The following is an 11,067-nucleotide window of genomic DNA, read 5'->3' as shown; positions in this document are numbered from 1 at the left end:
GGCTGAGAGAATTCTGGGAATCTTAAACTGGCAGGTTTGAAAAAAATTGCACAAACAAAACCGTTTGGAAACAAAGAAACAATTAAGAAAAAGCGAACGGAAAAAGAATCCTAACCACCAGGATCCATCTATCTTCATCCATGCACCCATCCATGCTTCTTCCTTGCTTTGGCAATCCTGCCTGGGGAATTCTGGGATTAAAGAACCCCTCACACCTCAAGAGGACAAAAAAAGGGGATCTTTAGGATTCTTTTGTATGGGTCATTTCAAAAAAAAGGGTTACATATATTCCCATGGAGAGGTTTCTGTTTTAATGCCTTCATCCTCGGTGACAATCGTTGTTTTTTTATTCCAGTAATAATGTTTCTTATTGGTTTAGTATGTTGTTAATCATCCAGAGTTGCTTGTGTGAGATGGGTTGCCATAGAAACCAACTTAATATGTCAGGCAATGCTCTCCCTGTTCTAGAACCGTAATGTTCAGGTTAGCAAAAGGGCTCCCAGCAGTCCTGAGCATCGCATAATCCCAGGAGCGCATATTAATCAGGAAGAGGTGAGAGCCCAAGGCAAGGAGGCTGGCGGGTAAGAGCCATGGCGAGTGGGGGGTCAGATGCCATGGACAGGTGCTAGAGTGTGCGGGCAGGGGTTCATCCATTCACGGACAGGAGAGCAGGTGCACCTGACTAGGAAGGTGCTGGGACCAAGAATTCTGCACCAGATGCCACCCCCAGCAGAGCCATCCTCCTGCTGGGCAGCAAGGCGGGGACATTTGTGCAAGGCCTCTCCTGCGTGTGAAGGACAGGATGCACAGCAGTGATTCTTGGGGGCGACTCTGGTGAGAGCTGCCAAAGGTCAGATGGCAGAGGAGGTCATAAATGCGGACCAATTGCCACGTGCCCAAATTTTGAACCCATGACAGCAGGAATGTGCAACAGCCAGAACTTCTAAGACAGCCATCCATTTTTTCAGCACTGTTCTAACTTTGAATGGATGCTGAACCAATGGACACAGCCTAAGGATTACCTATATTATCTTTAGATAAGTTGCTTTATATGAGGATCTCAGCAATTGTTATTTCCCTCCAATTTTAATATAGTTTTGTTTAATACATTTTTCCACAAAAATCATTTTCATGGTGTTTACATATCTGCAACAATTCCTCCCTGAGCTCCAAGGCCTTTCTCCTGAGTGGGCAATGAACTATGGTTTATGGTGGGGACCAACTGGTGATTGTAAGTTTCCCCAGATTGTCACATCCCTGGCCTAACACCAGGTGTTAGATGTTTCTTTTTTCTTTTTGGGAGCATATATATCTTGAGGGTGGGGGACATCAGCATCTTCATGGCCATTGGTCATTCTCTAATTTGGGCAGAGCTGACTGGTGCTACATTGGCAGGATCAGTCTCTGTAGGGGCATGTCAGGATTAGGGTTAGGGTTAGAAATATCCCAGATATTTCTGCAGGGATGCTGGCTTTTTGGTGGGAGGAAGAGGGGAGGGATGGAATGATCTGTATATGAAGTTTCTTTTTCTGTTTCTTGCATTACTGTGTTAATCTCTGTATGAAGTTTCTGTTTCCCTGCAATGATGTAGTGTGGGAGGGGTTTGGTTAGCATTGCTTTTAAATAGCTGGTTTTAAGTGAGAAGCTTCAGTTCTTGCCTAGATTTCTTGTAATCACAAACCTTTCAATAAAATCTTTTGGAACGACTGCAATTTCAAGAGTCCTGCTTTCTTGGGGAGATTGGAGAGGCAAGACCTTACATTAGACAAGAACTGCAAACTAGTCAACCTGGAGAGGTAACAGCCCTACTGTGAGGACTGTGCACACCATGTCTGCCCAGGACAGTGGCCACAAAGAGGCTGAAGAGCGGGGGAGAACCCTACTCCCAAAAATCTCAATTGAGGCCCTCAATGCCTGGGTCGAGGAGAACATTGCCTCAAGCACTGCTGCCAAGCTGAGGTGGTCCATTAGTGTTGGGAAGATGGACGGCTGGGGTGGCAGAACCAAAGATGTCACCCTCACCCGTGGGAGCCAACGATCTGGTTGGAAGCAGGAGATGGGACACTTTTACGACAATGATGAACTGGAAGGAACCACAGACTGGCCTAACCAACTCCTGAGGGAAGCCATGAACCCCATGAGGGAGGCCATCCATGGCATGCGGATCCAGGATGACCAGGCTTGCGCTGCAGGCCAGTTAGTACAAAAGGGGACTACTGATGAACGAAAGGGATCCCCAACCCCGGGGGCATTGGCTGAAACCATGGGGGCTACTGATGAATCCATTTCCACCATGGAAGATCCATCTAGGAAACATCTCAACACAAAGCAAGGCTTGCGACTTGACGAGGTTTCCACCCTTAGAACGGAAAGCGTCTTGGCGTCAAATTTGACGGGAATCCCCAGCAACTGGGATTTTTCCTCGCACACGTACTGACCTACTTGCAGGAGTATGGGAGGAATCTCCCTACAGAAGGCACCAAATTCAGGGTTGTCACCCTGGCTCTAGAAGGATCAGCTGTGCATTGGATGGTGAGCCTCCATAATGTAGATGCACCGGAGCTCTGCAACTTCAACCGTTTCATGACAGCCCTGAGATGGAGATTTGAGGACCCGCTAGCCGACCGCAAGGCTAAACACCGCATAAGGCACATCAGACAGGGACGCCGTCCAGTCACTGAGTACATCAAAGAGTTTCGTAATCTGACTTGCCACGTAGATTGGCCAGAAGAAATACTCGTGCGTTGGTTCAAAGATGGCTTAAAAGATGACCTGTACAACACCTCCGTTGCCCGTGGAGCCCCAGTCCGCCTGCACAGCTGGTGTGTCTTGGCTGAGGAAGCGGAAATTGACCAAGCTCGAAACCAGTACCACGCAAACTGCTCCTGGAAGAGATACCCGCTGGAAGGGAGAAGGGAGGAAACCAAATCTTGCTCTGCTCAACCGTGCTCAGCTGCCTGCTTCCATTGCTGGAAGGATGGTCACCGTGCAAACGAGTGCCATGTGAGAATGTCCACCCATGTTAAATCACCCTGGGGGAGGGGCCAGCTGTCGGTCCAAACAGGTGTGTGAATGGGTAGCTCCGCAACACACAGCCAGTTTCCAACCATCTGGTGGGCTTTTTAAGTTGAGGGTCCTGGAGGGACATCCGAAGAAGAGGGGCATTCTGCAGATCGGGAACGGATCATGCGCCATATCAGGAAGCAGGCGAATTCCTCAGAGACCGGACATGGAAGAAGACGACCAGCAATGGCCATCCAGAAGAACTGACAGCTGGACAAAATAAGCGAGAAGCAAGCGGAACAATGGTGGATCAGATCTGGCCGAAATCAGTTTTGATCGTTGAAAGGGAAGATTAAAAGTTGAATGCTTTCAAGGGAATCCTCTGGTGGATCAGAAAGAGAAACTGCTCCAGCTAGAAGGAGGGGTGGAGAGGATTCCCCCTCCCAAGGGAAGAACAGCAAGGAGACATGTGGGAAAAGATAAGATCCAGAAAGAAAAGAAGGCAAGGGAGAACAAGATCGATTGCAATAGCAGGAAATACTATCTTGTACACTGGATTAAATAAAAGGTTTCTATTTGGATTTTTAAATAGCTGGGAGAAGAAGATTTGGATAGTGACAGTGGGAAGAGTTAACAGTTTGAGAGTTTGGTGAACAAAATGGACTCCCCCTTGGACAGTGATGGCACTTTTTCGGAATAGAAGTAGCAAGCAGGGAGACACCTGCTGGTCAAGGAGGGAAAGTATTTGTGGAAGATATTTGTTAAAGTGGAAACTTGAAAGAAAAAGGATTTATATTGGCATTTAGAACTGCATCTGCGGACAATTGAATATCTTAAAGCAAAAGAACATTTAATTAAAGTAGAGGGACATTTTGCAACATCTTAGAGCTAAACTGGAGGACATTAAAATTGTGAGAATTTGGAACTATCAATATTTTTGTCAATTATCTTATTAATATATTATGTCCATTAAGTGTTAAGAATCAAAAGTATCATTATTACTACGATTAGTAGCAACATTGCTGAGGTTGTCAGTGATACAGAACAATTGTGAATTGTTATAAGCTTTGTTACTGCTCCCAATATTGACCTAGGACTGTGAAGTTTAACATTGTTATACTTTTATACAAAAGCTAAGTATATATATAAAATAACGAACTATAACATTAATAATTTACTATTATTGGAGAGGTGGAGGTCTATATTGGCGGGAAGAGAAAGTGGGAGAACTTGATAAAAAGTGATTTTATGAAGAAGCTGTTAAATAACTGTCTGGTTTGACTCTGCAACCCAACAAGACAGACACAGACTTCAGAGGATAATTAGAACTGCAGAAAAAACCATGGCTACTAACCTGCCTTCCACTGAGTGCCTGTATACTGCACAAGTCAAAAAAGGGCTGTGAAAATATTTACAGACCCCTCACATCCTGGACATAAACTGTTTCAACCCCTACCCTCAAAACAACGCTATAGAGCACTGCACACCAGAACAACTAGACACAAGAACATTTTTTCCCAAATGCCATCATTCTGTTAAATAAATAGTTCCCTCAACACTGTCAAACTATTTACTAAGTCTGTACTACTATTAATCTTCTCATCATTCCCACCACCCATCTCCTTCCACTTACGACTTTATGACTGTAATTTTGTTGCTTATATCCTTATTTATATTGATATTGTTTGCTGATTGCTTATTTGTACCCTATAACTATCATTAAGTGTTGTACCTTATGATTCCTGATGAACGTATCTTTCCTTTTATGTACACTGAGAGCATATGCACTAAGACAAATTCCTTGTGTGTCCAATCACACTTGGTGAATAAAAAATTATATTTTATTCTATATGACGAGTGTTACAAATTTAACGAACATTGGGACAGGGAGGAAACAAGGCACCCAGGCAGCAGGGGCATTATCGAGCCCATCAGGCCAACGATCGATTGAGGAGATGGAGCAAAGGGAGAGATCAAATTCATTTAAAGACTTACAAGCCATGTTGCAAAACATGCAAGAAGCAATGATGCGAAACCACAGCGAACTGAAGAAAAAGGTTGGGGAAGTAAGGAATGATACAGGAGAATTAAAGGAAAAGATGCAGATGATGGACAGAAAATTTGAAGCCTTTCAACAACAGATCACGAAAAACAAACAAAAATTACAAGAAATGGAAGTAAGAATGGAGAAAGAGGAAAAAAGAGTGGACAAAATTAGCGAAAATAGGGAACTGGAAAATAGGGTCTTATTTTTAGAATCTGAAAAATCAGCCCATTATTTATGTTTCCAGAACGTTAGAGAAGAGAGAGGAGAAGATCTCCCGGAAATTATGGCGGAAATACTAGGAAAGCACTTGGAATAGGAAAAGAAGAGATGTCAACGGAAATAGACAAAACGTAGAGTTCAGACAAATTACACAAGACATAATTTACCAAAAGAAATGCATGTCAGAATGGTGAAGAAATCAATTTAGGATGAAATATTGCATAGGGCATAGGACCCAAAACATTCTTTAAAATGGTGGAGGAACAAGATAAAAGATATTTAGAGAGAGAGAGATCAGGACATAAACCAATATACATACTATTCAAATAGACATAGATCATGGACCAGAATCTATATGGTTTGGATGTCAACAAAATTACAATCCAATGTGAAAGAAGTCAAAATTGATATGAATCTTTGGGCGGACCATAATCCTATGAAAATTAGCCTGATAGAAGAAGAGGGAAACAAGGTGGATACTAAAAAGATCGATTTTAAAGGATGAAGAATTCAAAATAATGATGGCCAAACAATAAAGTTTCTTCTTTAAAGAAAATTAAAAAGATACAAATTTATGGGACACAGCTAAGGCATACATGAGGGGAGTTGCCATATCTTATATGGCAAAAGAAAATAAAATGAAAAAGCAAAGATGGAATTGCCTGGAAGAAGAATACAAAAGATTGGAGGAGATATTACAAGATGAGCCGCAAAAGGGAAATATAAAACAACAAATTAAACATAAATTGAATCTACTTGAGAAAAAAGATCTGGCACAACAGATAAAAAGGACAAAGCAATTTTTTTTTTTGAAAATACCAACAAACCAGGTAGATGGTTAGCATATAAACTGAAAAAACAGATTGAGAAGAGATGGATCAATAAATTACAAGATGAAAAGGGGAACATACGCTACCAAAATGAGGAGAAAAAAAACCAGGAGTTTTATGAGAAATTGTACAAAAGACTGACTGCCACACAGAAGGGAGAATCTTGAGAAAGTGGAACTACCAAAAATCCCAGAAGAAATAACGATGCTGGAATTAATGGAGGCGGTCCAAAAACAAAAAAATAACAAGACACCAGGCCCAATAGAATTATATAAAGAAATGCAAGTAGGACAAGTCTTACTTGAAGCATACAATGCAGTGCTAGAAGAGGCGAAGATACTGTCATCTGGGTAGAGGCAAATATTGCGCTGATAGAAAGAATTCAGATAGGACACTAATTAAAAATTATAGGCCCATATCTCTTCTAAATACAGACTACAAGATATTTACATCAATAATAGCCAACTGTCTAAAAAAGTTCCTAAATGAGTTTATTCCAGGAGTGAAATGCTCCCGATTAGGACCGGATCGCCTGATCCGGTAGGGTAGTGGTGGGGGGTGGTTCGGAGAACCGGTAGCAAAAATCCCTGCCCCCCCCCCATGCTCAGCTGAGCCGCACAATCATCAGCCTTTTTTTTTACTTTTAAAAGCATTTTTTCTACAACCTCTTAGGCTGAAAAAATGCTTCACTTTGTCATTATGACATACTGCGTGTAGATTAATGAGGAAAAAATTAATTTCAGCAACTGTACAATCAGGCTGCAGCTTAACAAAATTGACAAAACTGAAGGGGGTCTGAATACTTTCTGAATGCACCGTATATAGCAGGGCTGTCAAACTCCCAGCCTGTGGGCTGGATGCGTCATGCGCTGGCCACACCCACACCCGTTTTAGCGAAGGGGAAAATCCCAATATCTCATGTGACGCCGCTATGATGACATGAGTTTGACAATAGAATTTCAGATTTGCTCACATCACAAATTTGTAAAAAGGCAAGGCAAAATACCACATTCATCATTAGTTCTTTTCTCTAATGATTCCTAGCATGAAGCTAGTTATTTTCACAGCTTCCACCCATACAGTCAGGTTGGTTTATATTGGGGCAATGAGTTTTCTGGGATTTGGCCTCTGCACACCCCAACATTGAATTTGAAACGAAACACTCAAAATGTGAGCGAAGACTTTCAGCTTTAATTCAAGACAGAAGCATGGCATAAACCATTGGGGAATTAGTCTTTCTAATACACCCACCTACCCAGGTTTTGGTGAAGTTTTATGGCCAGAGGTGGCCTGTTCCCTCATTAGTCCATGACCAATCAAGTGGGTAAAGGCCTCGGGTTGGTTTCTGAGTGTTACATTTATATTTGAATAACAAAGGGACCCGCTGGAAGGGAGAAAAGTTACGATACACTCGGGTGTAAATTTCCTAACGTGTTCTCCTTCCTTCTGTTTTTGAAAGCATCCTAATTTTCCTGAGAAGTAAAAAACATTAGTTTGTAAATAAAGGGATCTTAGATGAATATGGCCATTAAATTTGCATTACTTAAATAGAGCTTCAGAATTTCCTGCTGCTTTGTGCAATTTGAACATTTTTTGCTCTCTGGAAAATGTGGTTTAAGCCAAGATATTGAAGTAAAAGATGACAACCCACACGCTGCAGATTCATTAAGAATATAAGTTTAACAAACAGCAAATGATATATGGTATTTCCCAATTCCCAATTAAGGTTATTTTCCAGCAATAAACATTAAATATGTGAATATGTTTAATGATTTGTGAATATGTTTAATGATTTGTAGCATTAATCTTTGCATTCTGGATTATTTTGGAATACGCACATCAGATCTGGAAGCAAAGAAGGTGCTTTGGAGCACGAAGGAAAAGCTGTTGCGTAATTCTTGAAAGGCCAGGCCCATTTCTAGGCCTGTGGAGCCAATGTGCAATCCTGGGGAAAGGCCATGGCAGATGGGTGTTGTGCACATGCCCCATGCATGGGTTCTGAAGTGCTGCAACAGATCCTAATAAACTGCTCATTGGCTGCAAAGGCAGTGAATGACCAACGCATAGAAAGGCCTCCGTAGTGTGGGCAGAGAGTGTTCTGGGTCCTCTCTATCAAACAGTGTCATCTAGCAAGGCTCCGCAAGTGCCCCTTCTCTATCGGACAGCCTGCACTCTGGAAGAGCATCCCCATGGTCCCATCCTACAAAGGCTTCAAAGTCTTTTTAAAATATGGCTTTGCTCAAAGTTAGGTTGTTTGTGACCCCTGGCCCTGTTGGAGTAGTATTTTAGGCACTTTTTAAAAATTCTAGGGTTTTTTTTTTTTTTTCTTTGCCTGTTTTTGCTTTCAATTACATAAGTCACCCAGTTATTTTTGGAGTCATGCACCTTACATCTCTCTCTCACTCACACACACACACACACACACACACACACACACACACACACACACACACATTTAAGAGCATGGCATTTCATGGCAAATATTAATTTCTACCAACATGCAGCATCTCAACCTTATTTCAGCAAAAGGGATTTCTTTGACACCTTTGGCCCTTTGAGAGCCAACTCAACCATGATTCCCAAAAGGCCTTTTATGGTTCCAGGAATGGCAATTGTGACATGGCTGCAAGAAAAAAACCACATCCTTCAGTCCACTCATGTGTGGATTGCAGTCACTGAATGCAGAGATGAAGTTTATTAAATTTCCTTGGCATTTTTTTAAACAATGAAAAGCAAACCTCTATTACAAAATACAGCCCAAGGCTTTCCTGTTCGACTTCACCCCTGCCTGAATCTCTGCTCTTGAAGGCTTTGAGAACCTTCTTCCCATGAGGGAGAGCAAGGAAAGGGCTGTGCGCACTGTCTGAACTTTCCTTAAGACACCCGAAGGGACCTCTCAGCCACGGGCTTCTCTCTGGAAGGAAGAACCAGCCAGGGCCCAGTCAGTCTCCAACAAAAGCCCGTTCACCAAATTGGGTCACTCGTGCAACAGGCAAAGAGGGGGCCCAAGAGAATTGTAGCTGTGAACTTTGTATAGCCAACTCTCTAGGCCGGCCTGCCCCAGAATATCATCCTCTCTATCAGCACTCCGGAGAATCAGCCCCCCGCCTCCCCAGACCAAATGAGACAAATGTCTACGTGTATATATAATATATAAAAAATACAGAGCTTTGACTTCTTCATTTTGAAGTAAATGTACACGATACAGTTGTGAACAGGAGGTAATTCTGAAAGACACAGGCCATGGGACGGGTGGCATGGAGAGCAGATGATAAGCCCCCCCCCCACCCCGCTCTACCACACCCAAGTCGCCCCCACCCCAGTGGTCCAAAAGAAAGAAAAATTCAAAATAAAATGGCACAAACCAAAAGGCTCCAATGAGTTTTGCAATTTTGTTTCTTCAAGTAAAGATGCACAAAGGGGTTTCTTCTCCCAGTTCACTTCAGTCAGTAGCAAAAGTTAAGTCCACCTAAAAAGGCAGCTGTGCTTTTGAGTTCTTTTTTGTGCCTTCCCCTTAAGACTGGAGCATCAGGAGCTACTGCTCTTTTGGATCTTTAAATTGCCCTCCCCACCTGATAGGGGAAGCCTTCCCAAAGCTTGATGGGACAGTCCAATTCAGCCTGCATCTCTGTGCAGAATTTCTTTTCTTTTTTTTAATAGATATATGTAAGTAGAGGAGAGGGAGAAAAACAGCAGCAACTTGGCCCAATTCCCTCAAAAGGTGCTGTTTGGCAAGAGGATGCCTCCCCCCCCCAAAAGACCCCATATGGGCCAAAGTGGTGCATTAGACAAATTAAGAAGAGTCTCTAATAAAAATTAACATGTGCAAATTGTTTTAAATAGTTGAATCCAAGCATCCAGATTAGATTCCTTGGTTACAATTCAGATTATCTTGCCTTCTCCCAGTGGGGGAAAAATCATCTCTCAAGTACCCAAGTGAAAAATCTCATCTGAGGAGAAAAAAATAATACACCACACAAAAAAAGAAACCTGGAGGAAAACCACAAACTAAAAGGCATTTACACCTCCCTCCTCCATCCACTTCAGCACCTGCTTTTTTGACACATTCGTGCAGCACAAAAAATGGGAAGAAAAATAGTGCATAAGTGTATCTCCTCTCCAGAAAAGAGTCAACTGATGCTGCTGTGTGTCGCGAAGGAGAAAGCTGTTTGGCAACGGGTAGAGCGGGCAGGGCCGCTTTCCGTGTGGCAGAGAAAGAAACGGGGCTGGGGGTGGGAAGGCTCTCGCCAGTTGACTTTCCATCAAAGGGAGGGTCTTCTTCCCCTCAACTCCACACACTGGTTATAGCTGGAAACCTTCCATGGGGGCCTCGGGCTGCTGGAAAATGAACTGCTGCTGAGCTTCATCCACTTGGGGGGCCAGAGTGGAGTCATCATCCTCGATGCCAAAGTAGTGTTCGTACAAGTCGAAGGCCTTCTGGTAGATCTCTTGGTTTTCGTGGCTCTGGAGAAACTCTATTTTATCCAGGCCTGAAGGAGAAAGACATCATTTACATGGAGTTCCCCATCAAAGCTCAGGCGGTTTACATAACTGAGCCGTCAAGGGCAGGCAGTCCTCAACATTTAGTGACTGTTTGAAGCTACAATGGTGCTGAAAAGCACTTTTATGAGCAGACGGCATGCACACCCATTGGTGCAAATGGAGTTGCGTGCGTTCACAGGCATGCCTGCCACTCCCACTAAACCATCTCCTCCACCCCACCCCCCATCCCACCCAGCCGGAAAGGTTGGGGACTGCCGGTGTAAGGGGTAGAGAATCATTTTTATTAAACATTGAGGGTTGGGGAAAAAAGGGCAGAGACAGAAGTGAAGTCAGATGATACCCAATAATACATTGCAAAGCTTTTTTTTTTTTTTTTAAACAATTTGAAAAATTAAAATTTTAGCTTGATGCTGGAAAGGCAACCTCAGGGCATTAGGGACGCCCCACTAGGAAGGAATTCCACAA

The 11,067-nt window shown here is 42.9% G+C and overlaps 1 protein-coding gene across 1 annotated transcript in view; it reads right to left on the bottom strand.

Annotated features, from left to right (window-relative positions):
- Positions 1-9,403: 9,403 nt before the first annotated feature.
- The window catches only part of KPNA6 (karyopherin subunit alpha 6), a 36,482-nt gene continuing 34,818 nt past the window's right edge, over positions 9,404-11,067 (bottom strand). Inside the window, exon 14 of the mRNA XM_070950063.1 lies at positions 9,404-10,589. Coding sequence (XP_070806164.1) covers positions 10,402-10,589 — 188 coding nt within the window. The 3' untranslated portion in view covers positions 9,404-10,401. The remainder of the gene's footprint in view (positions 10,590-11,067) is intronic.

This window comes from Pituophis catenifer, unplaced genomic scaffold (genome assembly GCF_029215685.1).
Source record: "Pituophis catenifer annectens isolate HBS135680 unplaced genomic scaffold, rPitCat1.0.hap2 SCAF_9, whole genome shotgun sequence".
NCBI classification, from domain to species: domain Eukaryota; kingdom Metazoa; phylum Chordata; class Lepidosauria; order Squamata; family Colubridae; genus Pituophis; species Pituophis catenifer.
Note: the sequence above shows the minus strand (reverse complement) of the source record. Positions and strands in the feature narration are given on the sequence as shown.